Raw genomic sequence first — 18,232 nt, 5'->3', positions numbered from 1 at the left:
CATTAATCCTCGTCAGCTGCATAAGTGGAGTGGTGAAGTGTTCGTGTTTGTAACCCCCCCCCCCCCGCTAGACTGTGCACACAAGCGTTGCGTCGCGTAGCCTTGCGCTGATCCGTAAGGAAATGCTCCCACTCTAAGTGATGAGAGCTGCTACACTGCACACTACACACAAGCTAGCTTAGCTACTTTTTTTTTTTGCAGACGTGCAGCAAAATTAAAAAAAAAAGACATGAAGTCTATTTTTACGCACGTCGACAGGTATGTGATTGTATGTAAACAAATGAAATAATGTATAGAATAGTAGTGGCAGTTGCATACTTCATCATGATCATCATATCAAAAGAAACCACTGTAGTTAAATAGCCCCCCAATATAACTATAAGCCTCCACAGACGATGCACCTCTTGTTAATTCTACATCCTCTCACAGAGTTTTGTCTTGTGATCATGGACAAGGTGCGGTCATCGGAGCTTCAGGCAAGTTTGGTTGGAAGTTAAATGACTAAATATGTACTGTATGCATTATCCACTTGCATGATTTTTTTCGGCACAACATGAAAAAACATATATAGCTGGGCACTCAAAGGTGTCTATTCTGTTTCTCCTATACTCTTGCTCCCGATGCGACACTGTTACGTCCTGTCCTGTCCTGTGAAGCAGGTCGTAAAGGAAACACAACGAAATGCGAAGCAAAACACATGCGATGCGACGCAACACAATGCAACACGACGCAACGCCTTCCTGCTCAGCGTAGCCCCCCCGGGGTAAGGTGCAGGGGTTGTAATGCATTCATGTTTGTGTGTTGCGTTCGGGGGGGTCTCGCACGTTGATTTCTGTGACCAGGATGTCTGTGATGCTGCCCAGGACGGTCACAAAGTCAAAAATGTTCCAGGCGTCCTTCAGGTAGTTCTGGGGTGGGCGGGAAAACAAACAACAACAAACAACAATGAAACGAACAAAACGTCTTTCAGGTTAAAGAATGCAAACAATTAGAATTACTGCAGGAACAGTGGCATCTCTGGTGGTGAGATGGGAACATGAGATGTCACTCACCATCCAATGAGTTACATCACGTTGCACCAATTTGAACCAACCAGAACCAAGTATTTGCGTAGTCTGTGATTTGTGGCTCTTACATTTGATCAGTTCACATTATTGTACATAACACACATTAAAGAATGTACATGAAGAATACATACAGAAAATGGAGCAACTCATAAAATACACATTTAGCTACCTACCTAGTTGGACGCAAGCGCCAATAGCATTAGCTAGTAGTAGCAGATTTAGATATTGTATTAAAAATGTCCTTCCGTTTCAAACTATCCCCCTCCATACTACATCTACTTCAACCATAAATAATTGAATAATTAATCTTTGGGACGGGACTGACCAATGGGCCGAAGGCGATGATTTTGAGGATACATTCCATGGAGAAGAGGGCGGTGAAGACGATGTTGAGGTTCTTCAGCATGGCCTCGTAGAACGGAGGAGCTCCATGGAACTGGTTTCAATGGTTTTTGTCATATGGGCATTAAAGAACAAGGTAGAAGTCACGAATGGGTATGAAATGCTGGACCTGCAGGCAACTGTGCAACAGGTTAAAAATACAATTTGTAATAAAATATAAGATAATATACACAATAAAGATGAGTATTGAAATAAGCAGAAACACTATAAAAAACTGCATTGTGTTAAAATATTGAATAGCAGATGCTAACTAGAGACACAGGAGAAGACAGATTGATTCTATTTCATCATTATTTCACCACGCAGTTTTTTATAGTGTTTCTGCTTATTTCAATACTCATCTTTATTGTGTATATTATCTTTATGTTTTATTACAAATTGTATTTGTAATACAGATTTTTTTGTAATACAGATTTTTTTTTGACGGATTGATTCTATCATTATTTCACCAAGCCCAATCCCTGTAATGTTAATGGCATCCTTGTCAGTCAAAATTGAGCTCTCTTTTGCTGCCGGCAGCGTCGTGCGTTAAAGATGAATGAGAACACATCTCTTATTTATTTCACCGAGGTGTCAACAGAACTTCACTGGTTCAGGGCCTATAGCAGCTGCTAAATAAAAACTCCCGGGCAGTCAGCGCTATGCATGATTGAAAAAGGCCCCGTGTGTTTCTATCTTGAGACGGAGTTGGAGCAGCCGTGTGCGTGGACGGGAGGTGTACCTTCATCATGAGCACCACGGTGTTCACGGCGATCATGATCATGATGGAGTACTCGAAGGGCGGCGACACCACAAACTTCCACATGCGGTACTGGAAGGAATGCGTGTTCTGGGGCATGTAGCGCGTCAGCGGCTTGGCGTTGATGGCAAAGTCGATGCAGGCCCTCTGTGACGCGAGAAGCGTGGGAGTCATTCAGGGGAATAACATCCGGGCATTTGGACTAGCAGACGCCCTTCATCAAAGCGGTTAAGTCATTTGTTTGTGTCATCTTTTTTGCAATTCTCTTTATATTACATCCCGACAGCAATCAATAAATCAAATGCTCTGGAAAAAAAAGAAGAAGCGAAATCCACTATCTGTGGCTATTGCAGGACTGTAATAAGCACATGAATCTATTCGCCTGAATGAAATGATATGATGGCCTCCCTGTCTGTCTTCCTACCTACCGGTTACCTGTGAGCACTCTGCTTGGGTTCTCAATGTACATAACCAGGGTCTTCCACAAAGCATTGCTAAAACTAGCAAGCTAGGAATGCGGTTTGGGGGAGTGGCTTTGGGCGGAGTTCTGAATGGAGGGATCAGAAATTTACTTTCTCTTTTTCTTTCAAAATCGTGTTGACTGGCTGGTATCTCTCTATTGCCTAACCTCGCTTCAAGGAGAATACATTTATATTTACTGAATTAGCAGAGACTTTTATCTAACGCCAAAAGTGAGGCTAAGAAAGATCAAACTCAAAACACAAAATCAGAATTGGAGAAACTACTTGAATCAATTCAAAGTTCTGCACAACCAAGTTTCAGAAAAACAACTGGACAGAGAGTAGCTATCGGAATTTGAACCCGAGGTTAATAATATTTCAGTCAATTTATAATTTATTTATTAGGATCTACATGCAGAATCCCCAAAATAGGGGACGGGATACAAGCAGCAAAGCCATAGACGCCCACCATGGACCTTCTGGTGGCTAGTCGACAGTATATGTAGAAGTATAATTAATTCCAAGAACATCTTGCTCTCGTACCCCGGGGCCAGTTGGCTGAGACAGTGCAGTATAATAATAGCGTGGCTAGGTAGATGTGTGTGCAATTTTGTCAAACCTCATTCTTCTCCAGGCTGCACTCAGACATCGCCTTGTCTCCCTGCTCCTGAAAGGTGATGATGATGAGGGCCACGAAGATGTTGACGAAGAAGAAGGGGAAGACGACAAAGTACACCACGTAAAAGATGGAGATCTCTATCCGGTAGCCCGGGCTGGGACCCTGGTCCTCAAACGTGGCGTCCACAGAGTGCTTCAGGACCCTGGAGAGAGAGGGGGGGAGAGAGAGAGAGAGAGAGAGAGAGAGGAGAGAGAGAGAGAGAGAGAGAGAGAGAGAGAGAGAGAGAGAGAGAGAGAGAGAGAGAGAGAGAGAGAGAGAGAGAGAGAGAGAGAGAACAGAACAGGTGTCACAGTCACTTCATTCACCCATTTGTCATATATTGAGCTTAATATCCAACTATCCACCCTCACATTTGATGGCCCTGTTTAGGGTTAGGGTTAGGTTGTTATTAGTTTAGGGTTAGGTGTGGATTAAGTTAGGTTCGGGTAAGTTTAGGGTTATTTGAGGGTTATGCTGGGGTTAGGGTTGGGTTATATGAGGTTAGGGTTAGGGGTTATAAGGTGATCTCTGTCACCATAAGTCACCATGTAACAGACATTTAAAAAGATAAGGGCCGTGCGTGATACATCATCATCATTTTTAGATTTTTCTATAAAAAGAACATTTCAGGAATTGACGATAACAAAAACAGAAGATCTGTCACAACCATGAAATGTAATGAATTCAAAAATTTGAAGATAATGTAATATATTTGTGTTTGTCTTCATGGTTATAGGAGAAGAATTAGCGGTATCTACAGATAGAGTGCTGGCACCGCTCCTTTACAGCTTAGATCACAGACCAACAGGAAGAACAAAGACAACTCTTGTAGAGACGAAATAAGCATGAGAAGCAGAAGGAGCTGTTGTTGTTATCAGCGCTAATTAATTAATAAATCCACTCACTGCTGACCATGGGCAAAGTCGCTTGAACTGCACACAGCCCAACAAAGTTTAACGCTGAAATCAAGGCACATTCAATCACACCTCATTCGTCATCTGGGAAACATTTAAATTTGTTTGGCATGCCAAGGAATGGCACATTTATAGAGCCCTTCAAACACAAGGCCATTCGCAGTGTTTTACAACCGCAGGAATACAAATGTTAAACCCCAGGCAAAAGGTGTTGACACATTTCATATGCTATGCTAGCAGATGTTGCGCAGATTTTGGGCAGATTTTCTGCCTACAGAACCAAGGAAGCAGTGATGTCTGGGGGGGGGTGTTGTTATTGGCCTTTATACCACAGTTGTTTAACACTCAATTCCCGTCGGTCAGTAACATTCCAAGGGTGTGCATTATTCTTCAATAACAAGACACCCTTGCATTTTCAAATCAATGCGCTATTAAAAACAACAGTCAAATAGAGCTATCGACCAGATGTTTCCTTTACAACGCATAAACCGATATGCTCAAAGCACAGCGGGAAATATCTACGTTTCAGCTTATTAAGTTGATGAAACCTGATAATATCATAGAAGAAAGTCATATCTAATTGTGGTGTGAGGTGGGCGGGGCTTGACGTCTGCTGTAAACAAGTGGGCGGGTCCGGCTTAATTGCGGGAACAGACGCAACTCTGGGTGGTCGCTTAATGAAGTAAATTAATATAAATACTCATTATGTTGTGCTCCAACCCCACAGTGAGACTGGATTCATCAGATGAACGACGTTGGTGTTAGCAGGGCGCAGTCTGAACGGTATTGTAATGTGTCTATTTGTATGTGTATGTATTGTATTTGTATGTGTAAGTGGTTTGGTGCACCTCTGGTGCACCAAATCCAAGCATTCTCCGTTCTAAAAATAATATAAATAATACCCAATGTTAACCAATATCGTATCACCACCCCCATCTTACATTATTTTCCAATAAGGTGACTCTACGTCATGGTTTACTCCTTATATAGGTAACTTGTAGCTTAATGGTTCTTAGTTATAAAAGCTACAAACAATGGTTTAACTTTAGGAATATTCCTCATCATCCATGATGGTCAGCATGCTATCCCCGCCTTGACGTGAGTGGCAGCAGGGAAAATGTACCCCATGCCCTCACTATTCTTACGTTGGCCAGCCCTCTCCGGTGGACACTGTGAAGAGGGTGAGGAAGGCCCACAGCACGTTGTCGTAGTGGAACTCATACTTCTTCCACTCCCTCGGCATGGACGCCACCTCGTCCTTATCGTAGTCCAGGAACTGTCCTCTGGAGAGGAGAGGGGAGAGGAGACGAGGAGGAGGAGAGGAGAGTAGAGGGGAGGAGAGGGGATAGGAGAAGAGGGGAGGAGAGGAGAGGAGGAGAAGGGAGGAGAGGAGAGGAGAGGAGAGGAGAGGGGAGGAGGGGAGAGGTGAGAAGAGGAGAGGGGAGGGGAGAAGAGGAGAGGGGAGGAGAAGGGAGAAGAGAGGAGGAGAGGAGAGGAGAAGGGAGAAGGGAGAAGAGAGAAGAGAGGAGAGAAGAGGAGAGGAGAGGGGATGAGAAGGAGTAGAGAGGATGAGAGGGGAGGGGAGGGGAGAAGAGGAGAGGAGAGAAGATGTGTAGAGAGGAAGGGAGGAGAGAGCAGAGTAAAGAGGCAAATGGGGGGGAGAGGAGAGGAGAGGGGAGGAGAGGGAAGGAGAGGAGAGGAGAGGAGAGGGGAGCCGAGGACAGCACAGGAGAGGAAAAGGGAAGAGAGGAGAGGAAAGGAGAGGGGAGCCGACAAGGGGAGGAGAATAATTTGTTTAAAATGGAAGAGACGAGAGAAGAGAAAAAAGTAAAGAGAGGAGAAGGAAACAACCAGCCAAAAGGTGAGGACAGTAGAGGAGAAAAGAGAACAGTAGAGTATTTCATGATAAACGTGTACAACAACACAAGCCAATGAGTGAGGGGCGTGTAGTACGTGGAGCTAGCGGAGGGGGACCACCCACCTGCAGTCCTTCTCCAGGCCCTTGGACTCGTCGGTGCAGTAGAAGAACTTGCCCTTGAACAGCTGCACGGCGATGACGGCGAAGATGAACATGAAGAGGATGTAGACGATGAGGATGTTCAGCACATTCTTCAGAGAGTTCACCACGCAGTCAAACACCGCCTGGTGGACACACACACACACACACACACACACACACACACACACACACACACACACACACACACACACACACACACACACACGATACATTAGTTAAATTTGCATACATTTTGTAAGGAGATGTATATTTGATGTACATTTGTGTGCATCGCATGCATAGGCCTAGGTCATATGTTTATTACTAACTGTATTTCCACTCAGTCTTGAGCTGAGCAATTAATTTCCTCTGGGATCAATCAGAATCAGAGAGTGAGCAATCATACACGAGACCAAACACAAACAGACATGAGACAAGAAACACAAGTAAATATATGCAAATAAATGAAACATACACAAACACGTACCACACACATGTGTGTGTGTGTGTGTGTGTGTGTGTGTGTGCGTGTGCCTGTGTGTGCGTGCGTGCGTGTGTCTTTGTGCATGCACATCGGTGTAGTGGATGTTGTATACCTTGAGTTTGGGCAGGCGCTTGATGGTCTTCAGAGGGCGGAGGACCCGGAGAACTCGGAGGGACTTGATGGTGCTGATGTCCTTCCCCTTGGTCCCTCTGGGGGTAAACACAGTGAATGAGATCCAGAACCCCTAGAACTCACTGGAACCCCTAGAACTAACTGAAACTAACTAGAACCCCTGGAGCACACTGGAACCCCTAGAACTAACTGCAACTAACTAGAACCCCTGGAGAACTAGGTAGAATCTGTATAACTCACTAGAAGAACACCTGAAATGAACTATCACTAACAAGAACCCGTAGAACTCACTAGAACCTCTGGAACTAACTAGAATGTGTAGAACTCAACAGATCACATTGAACTCCCAAGAACCCGTAGAACGGACTAGAACCCTAGATCTACCTAGAACCCTTGGAGCTCGCTAGAACTAAGTTGATCTCACTAGAAGCCCTGGAGCTCCCCAGAACCTCTGGAACTACCTCCAACCCCTAGAACCCTCACGCCGTAAATACTGAAGGTTTCAAAGTCTTAACAGAACAATCAAACACAACAATACCATAAGAAATAAACTACATGTATGTGCAAGTAGGCTTGTTTGCAAGGAAAGACATAGTTTAGTCACATACATGGACGGGTGATGCAGAATAAAAAAGAAAAGAAAAACACAAGCTCTGTAGAAAAGACGAATGGTTAATGGATCGAAAGTTCAACTGAACACTACATCAACAGATGAAACCAAAGTAAAGTTGAACATTTAAAGCTTTTTCTTAAGCTTTAAACCATGGCAACCCACAGGCATGTGGTTTGCGTTGGAGATGGAGCGATACTCTTCATGCGCTGCGTTGTAATTCCTGAATGATGATATCTTCTGTGTTTTAAGTTAAGATATTCAGAAAACATGCCAGTGTTCATAAACATGTAACCGTGGTTACATGAGCAAGTGCGGTGAGCTTATCAAGTTGTCAACACATGTTCTTCTCTTCATGCAAAGGTAAGGTGTCTAAACATGATCACCGGGGTTAAAGGTCACGAATGAGATTAGGACGTGAAGATTAAGACGTGGAAAATAATAGGAGGTCTGTGGGATTTCCCAAATCCCAGTAAATACTGGGTTTGATCCCATCCAGGACATCACTATAAACGGTAGACCCCTTAGAGCAAGATGCCCCCTAACCCCTACCTGCTCCATAATGACCTGTAACTGAATTCACTATAACTTGCTTTGGATAAAAGGTTTTGAGAGAGACTTTGAGATAAGTATTTCTTCCATGTATCTATTTTATCACCTAACAGTGTGTCAAAATTCTGACCCACTTAATTATTATGAATTATTAATTAACCTCCTAAAAACCCTCTTCGATCCTCAGAGACAGAGGGTCAAGCTTGGATATTCATCTAAACGAGGTAATCTCCCTCATATTAATGAATGAGCATGAGACACTGTGGTAGCTAGTATCAGAGGCAGAGGCATTTCACACCTGAAGTCTGCCCATATGTTCTATTCATTTCTAGTGCTTGGTAACTCCCAAAATAGCACAGCAGCTGTAATGATTTAGCAATCATCATATAACACTATCTCTCTCTCTCTCTCTGTCTCTCTATTGTTCTCTCCCTCACTTACTCTCTCTCTTGCTCTCTCTTTCTCTGTCTTTCTATGTCTCTCTACCCTGTTTCATCCTCTAATCTTTAACTACTCTGGCTGACTTCCACATGCAGGCGCGTGCTTGATGCATGCTCTTCAGTAGAAATACTAGGACATAACTGGCATGGAGATGGTAGGGGTCTGAAAGGTTTTGAAAAAACTTCATTTTGTCATTTTTGTAACAAAATGAGAAGTTGGCAGAAGTTTCAGTTGAATGCTGTCAGACAGTGCTTGCGTAGATGGAGAGGGCGACGGGGAACGGGGTGGGGGTTTGAGTTTTTTTGGGGGGGTTGGAGGGTATAGGGGGGTCCCCACCTGGTCACACTGTGCTGCGATCTAATTGGATAAAAATAGGTGATAAAACACATAAGGCAGAGCACAATTATCAACTCAGACTCAGAGACACACACACATGTGAGCACACAAACACACACACACACACACACACACACACAAATTATGCAGTATGTTCGGATAAAATCATTAAACGACAAGGAATCTACGAATAAATGAGGTCTGTATACCTATACCTATATACCTGAAATTGAAAGTTTGTGTTCTACGTGTTCAAGGTTAAATGTAAAAGCCATCATAATTAATACAAGAAAGCCAAGGACGCAAGCTTCTCCGTTTAGCCTTAACAATTAATATATGAATCGAAAATTGTGAAATGGGTTGAATGTTAACCTTAAGAATGCAAGAGGTAAAATACTACATCATTTTACATAGTTCTCCTTTAGATTCTGCTTCTTTACCAATAATTCTCGCGCTCTTTTAACCTGCTTGGGCGCGACTTCTACCTTATTGGAACAATACATTTAAAGTGATAGCTAATTAATCACAGTAAATGAATGACAGACAACCCCCGAGTGCAGAACGACGCTGTCGTCTTAAAACACGCCCTGTATTGTCCCAAGAGGTAAACGTTTGGCTGTCACACAAAATCAACTCAGTCAAACTATAACGAGTGTGGTTGCGAGGTGAAATGACGTTGGACAGATGAACGGTACATAGTTCAGCGTCACACTGAGGTGACCAGGCCACATTCCACTTCCACACCAAGAACATCCATGGGTGATGAAAGTGCGACATTTTCAACAGAATACAGATGTATGAATCTGTATTCCAATTCATGTTCGGAATACAAGATGTTCCCAGGGCCCCTGATGGGCCCTCTCACATCCAGCCATACGGAGGAGAGAATATTTTTGGGAGACATCTTCAGGTGAAACATGGACGAGGAGGAACTGTGATTCCAGTGAGAGCAGGCATCGTAGGGGATGGGTTCTGCTCAGAGTGATGGAACAGAATGGAGATGCCGAGTAAGAAGACCAGACCGTGAGACGACGGAGGTGGAGGATGAGGGTCGGCTGGAGGAAGTGGAGGAGGTGGTGGAGCTCCAGGCAGACAGACGATAGTGGAATATTGTCTATAAATGGATGGAGCGTGCGCTGCAAAAAACATCTGCCCACCCTGACAAGAAACGTTGCTTGTCATGTCAAAAAAATGAATTGCATAATAATGGAAAATAAAAATGCAGAAATCGGCCCACCAATTAACCCTTGAAGGTGATCAATATTTTTGTTGTTTAAAATAAGCTAAAGGCAAAAAAGTATTTTTTGTAGATACAATAACGATTGGTTACTCTGACTTTGTTATTGTGCTGGTGGATACGTAATTGTTGTTTTTTGCAGCAATATAAATGTTCTCTCTCTCGCAGTTGAATGAAAAGTGGCAGTCAAGCAGGAGGAGAGAGAGAGAAAGAGAGAGAGAGAGAGAGAGAGAGAGAGAGAGAGAGAGAGAGAGAGAGACGGATATTGGACATTACCCCATGAAGCTCCTTTCAAGCGATCCAAGCACAAAAACAGAACAGGGGTCACAGTCACTTCATAACTCGTAAAAATGTATATAATGTAGTCAATAATGTATTTTGTATACATGTAACACAATAGTAAATAACAACAAAGTATTTAGAATCCCGACAATGTCTTTAGAATATTGTACAACAGATCAGCGTCTGTTTGTTCAGCCATGTTTAGTGGAGAGTGTAAATGGAGAGTGTAAATGTAGAGTGTAAATGCATAATCTCAATCAACCAAAAGGGTGATCCTCTTTGAACTTACGAGAAAGCAAAAGCCACCAGCGCCCCACTGACCACGATGAAGTCCAGGATATTCCACAGGTCCCTGAAGTACGCCCCGGGGTGCAGCAGGATACCTAGATCTACCATCTAGAACACACACACAGTTACTATGGTCCGGCCTCCTGAACACACACTGTGACTAGATCTACAACTTAGATCGGCCACACACTCCTAACCATCCCTCGAAGGAGGGATCCCACTTCTGAGTTCTTTCTCAAGGTTTTCTTCTCTATTTTAGGTCTGTGAAGCCCTTTGAATCTTTAACACTTTGAAGCCCTCTCCTCTAATGAGGAGAGAGTATGCAGCTTCTTCAGAAGCACCACGGCAGAGTAATTTGTGACGCCTGCTCTGAGCGCTCGGTGCCCAATGGTGCCATTTCAACTTTTTAACAGTAACACTCGATTCCACAAGATCACGACCTCTTACGATTGCAAATAAATCTGCCAAGATTCGCAATTTCGTCGTCGTTGAACATTTTGTTGTGTCTTCTATTTTTGTTGACACTGTGAGTGGCATTGCTCCGAGCCCAGCAGTGGGAGTTAAACTTAAAAATGGAAGGCACATCAAAAGACAGCAGCTCAGCACCGGGGAGCTGAACCGTAGGAAAACAATCGCAAATTGGGTGTTGTGTTATTTAAAAAATGCTGTTGTGTGTGAGCGGCCCCTTAGAGGACAGTGTGGCACCAATATTAAACTGCACATGGAGGCAGAAGGTCTGTCTGCCCAGTGGCTGGGCTAGGCTGTTAATTATACCACAGAGAGATGGAGGGTAGAGATTTCCCCTGAAGCCACTCACCTTGATCACCAGCTCAAAGGTGAAGACGCCGGTGAAGGCGTAGTCCAAATACTTTAGCACCTATGCAGGAAAGATTAAAACACGAGTTGGCGGCACTGAGGACCCATTTTAAAGCCTACACATTTTGAGCCTTAAAGCCTCAAGTAATTTACTTTTTTTAAAGATCCCCAATGAAACATAACATGAGTTTAATATTCTCTCTCCATGCTGCCACATAATTCATGTTTGTGTGTGTGTGTGTGTGTGTGTGTGTGCATATGTGTGCACGCATGTGCGTCCACACGTCTGCGTGGGTCTCACGTTGTTGCGGGGGGCGTGAGCGTTGACGGGGTCCTCCGCGGCTAACGCGATGCTACTCATCGTTATGACGACAAGGATGGACATCTCAAAGTAGCGCATCGTCACGATGTAGTGGCACAGACGCCTCACTCTGAAACACCGGGGCAAGAAGAAGATCTTTATCTGTCATTGCACAAGTACAAGTACTATACAACAAAATGTGATCTCTGTGTTTGACCAATCACTAGCAGTGCTAGGGGCGGCGGGCGGCCACAGTGTGCAGTGCACAGGGGACCGACTCCGGGTCTACTGGCTAGTAGCGCCTTGGTCAAGGGCACCGGCAGTGGTATTAACCTAACATGGATATCTTTAGGATGGTCTTTTGGGGGTGGAGGAAACCGGAGCACCCCAGGGAAACACGCCAGGGGAACTCACGGGTTGGTCTGGCTGAAGATGAACATGGAGCTGTAGGGGAGGATGGGTCGGGTCCTGCTTTGTTCCAGGTCCTCCAGTGTCTTCTCATTCATCGGCGCCGTCTCACTGTCAATACTGTTCACTGGGAGAGACACGGGAGCAGAACGCAAATGGAAACGTGGCCGACAGCTGAGGACGTTACATGAATACAGATCACACCATTAGTGTCAAATATTTAAGCGAGTTTAAACAGTGTTTGCGGGACATACTGGGTATCAGGGTGGAGTCGCCGGGCGGGGAGGTGATTGTGACCGGGGGTAAGTAGGTGGAGCCATGCCCAGTGCGTCTCACGTTCCTCTGGTTGTCAGAGTCCTCGAGGCCGTCCGTGGGCCAGCTGGGGACCCCGGGGACCTGCTGGGGGGAGACGGCCAGGGAGTCTCCCTCGGACTCACCAAACCTGGAGAGAGGGAGATAGAGAGAGGGGAGAGAGAGAGAGAGAGAGAGAGAGAGAGAGAGAGAGAGAGAGAGAGAGAAGAAGAGAGAAGGGAGGAACAGAAAGAGAGAGAGAGAGAGAGGAGAGAGAGATGGAGAGAGGAGTGAAAGAAAAAGAGAGAGGAGTGAGAGAGAGAGAGAGAGAGAGAGAGAGGGAGAGAGAGAGAATGATAAAGAGAGGAGTGAGATACAGAGAGAGAGAGAGAGAGAGAGAGAGAGAGAGTTAGTTAACAGTAGTAGTGGATAGTTTGTAAGTAAGTTAGGTGAAGAATAAGTACACATTGCTGCCCGAACTGTAAACCTTTGGAAATCATTTCGGGAAATACATACTGTGTACTGTAATAATATAGACAGTATTTGTACAGTCTATATTATTATTACTGTAGTATTCAATCCATTCTCCCAGTAGTCAGTGTGGCCCCCTACCTGTTCCCGTTGGTCTTGTCCTGCTCTGCCGCCTCCTCTCCCTCTGAGGCGGTGGTGTGACCTCTGGTCCCGTGCGCCCGCCGTCTCCTCCTCTCCCCGTTGGTCCTGCTCTCGCCCCGGGAACTTCTTTCTCCGTCCCGGTTGGAGGAGACTCGGCCCTCCTTGTGGTGCGACCGCCGCTCCCCCCTCCCTCCGCCGCCGCCTCCATCGCCCCCGAACACCGCCCCGTTCCCCTCGCGGGGCGTCCCGTGCGAGTGGTGGTGGTGATGGTGCTGCTGCTGGTGGTGGTGGCTGCTCTCCCTCTCGCCCTCTGCGACCGACTCTCCTCCTCCTCCTCCTCCATCTCCTCCACCTCCCCCTTCGTCCACCGAGCTCTGCTGCTGGGGGAGGTGATGCCGGCGCCAGCCCCCCTCTCTGCTCCGAGACCTGCTGTCACTCTTGCCCTCCTTCCCCCGGCACCCGTTGTGGTCTTTGGCGCGGCTGTGGTGCACGTGGTAGCGCTCCTCCCTGGACACGTCTCCGTTCTCGTTAGGCTCCTCCCGCTCCCGCTCCCGGTGGCGGTGGTGGCGCCGGCCCGGCTGGCTCGCCGCCGCCGCCGCCATCGCCGTCGTCGTCGTCGTCCTCGGGGCCTCGGGGGCGGAGCCGTCTGCGGTCTGCTCCCCGTTGGTGTTGATGGGGGCATCGCCGGGTTTGGGGTGGTGGTGATGATGGTGGCGCTGGTGGTGCTGGTGCTGGGCACCGTTAGAGCCGTTGCCGTTACCGGAATGCCCTGCGGCGGGCGCGGCAGCGGTGTCGTCGCCGTCGCCGCCGGCCTCCACCACCAGGGGCCGGTCCAGGTGGGTCTTCATGTTGGGCTGCAGGTTGAGCGCGGCGGAGATGCGCAGGCGGTCCTCCGGCTCCAGCTCGTTGTACAGCGCCTCGCAGCTGGCCCGGTTGTGGCGCCGCAGCTCCTCCACCCGCTTGTCCCACACCGATATCAGCCGGAGGGACTTCTGCTGCTCCTTACTGGTGGTGGTGGAGATGGGAGGAAAGCCCATCAGAACAAACAAGACATTCAGATTGTGTTTCAGATTGTTTCAGATTGCCTGCACACTCATTGTGATAGTGAATCGTGAACCATGATATGGACTTAATGACAGAAAACCGACAAGGAATTGATGCGCACAGATAGGATACGCCCAATGAAGAAAAGAAGAGAATGAGAGGGAAGGACGGACAGACATGATCCTTGCATGCTGGGGTGATTTACAGAGTGACCAAGGGAGTGACTGAGGAGTGACCAAGGGAGTGACCAAGTGAGTGACCAAGAAGCGAACAAAGAGTGATGAATAAGAAATATTATTAAAACTACAAAAACTGTCTAGGGTTTTAGCGACAGGAGAGGGAACAAGTTTCTGCGATGTCTCCTCTCCTACCTCCACTAAGACCGACAGGGGGATGACACAGCACTATGGACACTCTAAAATGACTGAACACATGCAGTTGTATGATGACGTATCTCTGCACCTGTCTGATCCCATTAGCATTTTTTTTAACTAAATCAACAGCTTTATGACAAACAGATGCTTTTAATGATTGCCGGCTCAAAATAATCACCATTTTGAAATAAATATTATATAACACATTTATGATGTTGTTCCCACCTTAAAAATGTTAACAAACAGATTTGTATCTCAAGTCCAGAAATTTGTCCTAAAATCGTCAACACCAACAACGACAACTGCTATTCTTGTTACAGACATCTCCACGCATAAAGTTTGATGAAATCTGGCTACTAGAAACACAAAAAGCACATCAATGCAACATGGGATGTTCAACAGGGTGAATGGATGAGTATAACAGTCTGAGGTTCAGTGTTCTCGGTCCACTTTGAACACCTCTCAGAATAGTGATGATGGTGAACCACTAGCATGAATTCATTTCCAGTGGTTGTATGACGTTAACATTAAAACATGTAGCGGTCGTGTTTTAGTTTTTTTTCTAGCGCTCCGTTTACCTCAGGTAGTGATGGGCAGGGGTGCACACATAACTCCTAGCCACACATACACGGAGCGACGAGGAGACACAGAGGAGAGGAGGGGAGAGAGACTTAGCAGAGAAGCTTTTCACCGTGACAGAAACAGGTTAGGCAGACAATAAGACGGCACAGACTTGACGAGGTCAGGCACAACACTCAAGACGAAACACGACACGAAACAGCACATCAAAAACCAGGGAGAAAAAAAAACGGCGACAGACTTTGGCTGGGAGTACAAGAATTCAAGAAATAGAATCGAAAAGAAGACACAGAACACAACAGAATATTTCAATTCACGTTTAGGAAATGGTTTGCAATCAGTGTGCCATTGGGTTTGAGGATGGAAGCGCTTTCTGTGAAGGTACACCCTATCAGACATGCCAAAGAGCGATTAGCATAATGCTAAGAGCTAAAATGCTGGAAGCTCAAACCCTCGGCGGACCTTTGGTCATTCATCCAGTGAATGCTATGGTTACCATTGAGCCTAGCGTTCAAACACAAGCTTCTCTCTGTCCTTCATGTTTTGTTGGTCCTCGAAGAAACAGGGCGGAAGATTAAATGTTCTGTCTGAGATGAATGTACCCGCTCGGTGTAAGCCATCAAAGATTTCTTGATAACAGGACCAGTCTGTGTAGTTTGGGGAGGAATGGGAGTGGTTGATAGGAAATACAGCTCAACGTAAAAGAGGAATAGTTTGTCTGCGCTTGGAGAGGGGATGCTTGAACTGGTGTCTGTATAAAACGAGCTAGTTTGACCAATCATTTGTGAAGATAGCTAGCCAGGCTAAGAGCACTATTACAACCAACACTGTACTACAAAAGAGACAGCACTTTAAAGTGATATAGAATACGGGTGTCGGCTTGAGAGACATAGAAAAACAAACATTGTCTGAAAGCGGAAGTCATCCAATCGCACATTCAGACATCTATGGTGCGGTACGGACACACTGACAACACCATCAACCACCATGATCACAATGGAAGAATAGAGGGAGAACAACAGAGAGTGGGAGAGAGAGAGAGAGAGAGAGAGAGAGAGAGAGAGAGAGAGAGAGAGAGAAACGGCGGGAGGACACCAAACGGTCGTAAAAGTTGTCAACGAAACGTCGGAACTCACAGTGAGTTTACGCTGCAGACGGATGGGCTGCGAGAGAGCGCACCTCGACTGTGCATTACAAAACTGCACATGCACAAAAATAAACAAACAGAACAAGATGACCGGGGGGAGGGGGGAGGGGGTGTGGAGAGGGAGGGGAGGACATCACACAGACAAGGTTAGAGACAGAGCAGTCCTGTGTTGCCCTGGGTGCACGTCAGGCCGTACTATGCAACGTTGGTTCATTCGTTATCTTAACCCTGGTTAAACCACGTCTCTGGGTGCTAGTTTGCGCGGATCAGAATTGGCCACTGCAATAACCCGAGTTTGGAGCATTCTCTGCCGGGGCGAGGGGAAGCGTTTGCGCCCCTACCCCCATACCAGGCTCTTTAAAGGGGTTTCTTACAAGACAAATCGCCCTGACAGCGACCATGCCCAGGAACGACCAGGAAGGCGGATGAGTGGAGACTTTTAACCACCCCATTAAATAAAAAAAAAACGTAAGACATTAACAGAAGTATTTAAAGTTTAACATAAACATTCAAAATATAAATGGGGTGGGCAAAAGCTCCCAGAAGAATTGAGACACACTAAAATAAAATCCATGAACAACAAGCTATACTAGTGGAACAAGCCAAACCAGAGGTGTAAAATATACACACACACAAACACACACACACAACACACATACACACACACACACAGTACATGTCCATAGAAACAAGCTATTTAGGCACTAACATGACATTTAGCAGTCAACGTGAGCTCGACACACAGAAGCACAATTCACACCACACACACGTCCTGGATGACTCGATAATAACAAACGCAGGCGACCTGATTGACTCTCCCGTACGTTAACTCTGAGCAGTGAATAGTAATCTAGCATCCTCTATTGTTTTGTTATTCACCGTATTACGCCGTGAGGGGTTCTTTGGGGAGAAAAACAACAACAAGAACCAATTATAAACTGTTGGTCCGATCCAGCCAAAACCCCTGGACGACCATGAAGACAATACAGAGGACACAGAACAGAACACAGTAGCATTAAGTACAAACACAACAAGGAAACGGCATTAGAGAATCATGTCCCTGCTTAAGGTCCCCACTAAACAGAGCAGTGGGCACATGGTGGGGAGAGAGAGAGGGGAAAAGAGGGCGAGCTCCCTGGGGACTTACGCTGTGATGGAGATGTTGGCGGCAGACATTGGGCTGACCTCCTTCACCTCCTTGGCTTTCTGCAGGAGCAGCTTCTTACTGATGGCCTCCTCCTGCTCCTCCTCATCCTTTGGAGCACAAGCACACACAAACACACACATATACGAGTGTATGCGTGGAAACCGACCACACATACACTCACACACGCACACACACAATCACACGGCAACTTTGTTAGTGCAAGTAATGCTAGTGAGGTACACCACGTCACCTTGGTCAGGACACTATGCTAGTAGGTCGCGCTACGCTACCTTGGTTAGCTCCTGGGCGTTTGCAAGGTTGTCGACAGCGATTGCGAGGAAGACGTTGAGGAGAGTGTCTGGTCGTTTACTGTCTAAGGAAAACACAACAAACACACAGCAACACAAACAACTCATGCTCATACAACCACATGTAGCCAATGTTATAGAGAATTACTTTCTTTTAATTCCCTCTGACTGGTCCCTAACTTTTGACTTTGCTTTCAGTTAGTAATTCGGTGATGACTAAAGGATGCACCCCGGAGAAAACCAAAAAAAAAACTAACTGTAGAAAAACAAACACTGAATGCTAAAATGCTCCCTTTTTCTTTAGCATTAACTTTTGTCTTTATCGGTTTGGTCAGTGAGGAAGGTGAGCCGACGGGCCAGTGATCGAGTTGTGTCAGATTCATGTCAGGATACAGTTTCCGAAGAGGGTGAGAATGATGAAATAGATGGAGGAGAACATCCCTCTGTGGACGCCCCCCTGGGACTTGATCCCATGATACATCACTGCATTCCAGTCCTCACCCGTCAGGATCTGAGAGAGCGAGAGGAAGAGAGAGAGAGAGAGCCAGAGACAGAGAGGGAGAGAGAGAGAGATAGAATGAGTGGGTGACAATATACACAATT

General features: G+C 46.1%; 1 protein-coding gene across 1 annotated transcript in view; it reads right to left on the bottom strand.

Annotated features, from left to right (window-relative positions):
* The window catches only part of cacna1ba (calcium channel, voltage-dependent, N type, alpha 1B subunit, a), a gene marked incomplete at both ends in the record, with an annotated part of 87,336 nt that overhangs the window by 19,759 nt on the left and 49,345 nt on the right, over positions 1-18,232 (bottom strand). Inside the window, 19 exons of the mRNA XM_084468162.1 lie at positions 825-908; positions 1,393-1,503; positions 2,191-2,355; positions 3,289-3,490; positions 5,387-5,524; positions 6,223-6,383; positions 6,837-6,933; positions 10,604-10,710; positions 11,420-11,479; positions 11,720-11,849; positions 12,134-12,254; positions 12,382-12,569; positions 13,031-13,676; positions 13,791-14,035; positions 15,027-15,062; positions 16,164-16,226; positions 17,322-17,428; positions 17,612-17,679; positions 18,023-18,140. Coding sequence (XP_084324288.1) covers positions 825-908; positions 1,393-1,503; positions 2,191-2,355; positions 3,289-3,490; positions 5,387-5,524; positions 6,223-6,383; positions 6,837-6,933; positions 10,604-10,710; positions 11,420-11,479; positions 11,720-11,849; positions 12,134-12,254; positions 12,382-12,569; positions 13,031-13,676; positions 13,791-14,035; positions 15,027-15,062; positions 16,164-16,226; positions 17,322-17,428; positions 17,612-17,679; positions 18,023-18,140 — 2,847 coding nt within the window. The remainder of the gene's footprint in view (positions 1-824; positions 909-1,392; positions 1,504-2,190; positions 2,356-3,288; positions 3,491-5,386; positions 5,525-6,222; positions 6,384-6,836; positions 6,934-10,603; positions 10,711-11,419; positions 11,480-11,719; positions 11,850-12,133; positions 12,255-12,381; positions 12,570-13,030; positions 13,677-13,790; positions 14,036-15,026; positions 15,063-16,163; positions 16,227-17,321; positions 17,429-17,611; positions 17,680-18,022; positions 18,141-18,232) is intronic.

Source organism: Micromesistius poutassou, assembly GCF_964030765.1.
Source record: "Micromesistius poutassou genome assembly, chromosome: 5".
Classification (NCBI taxonomy): Eukaryota; Metazoa; Chordata; class Actinopteri; order Gadiformes; family Gadidae; genus Micromesistius; species Micromesistius poutassou.
The sequence above is the reverse complement of the archived record's forward strand: the minus strand, read 5'-3'. Positions and strand labels throughout refer to the sequence as shown.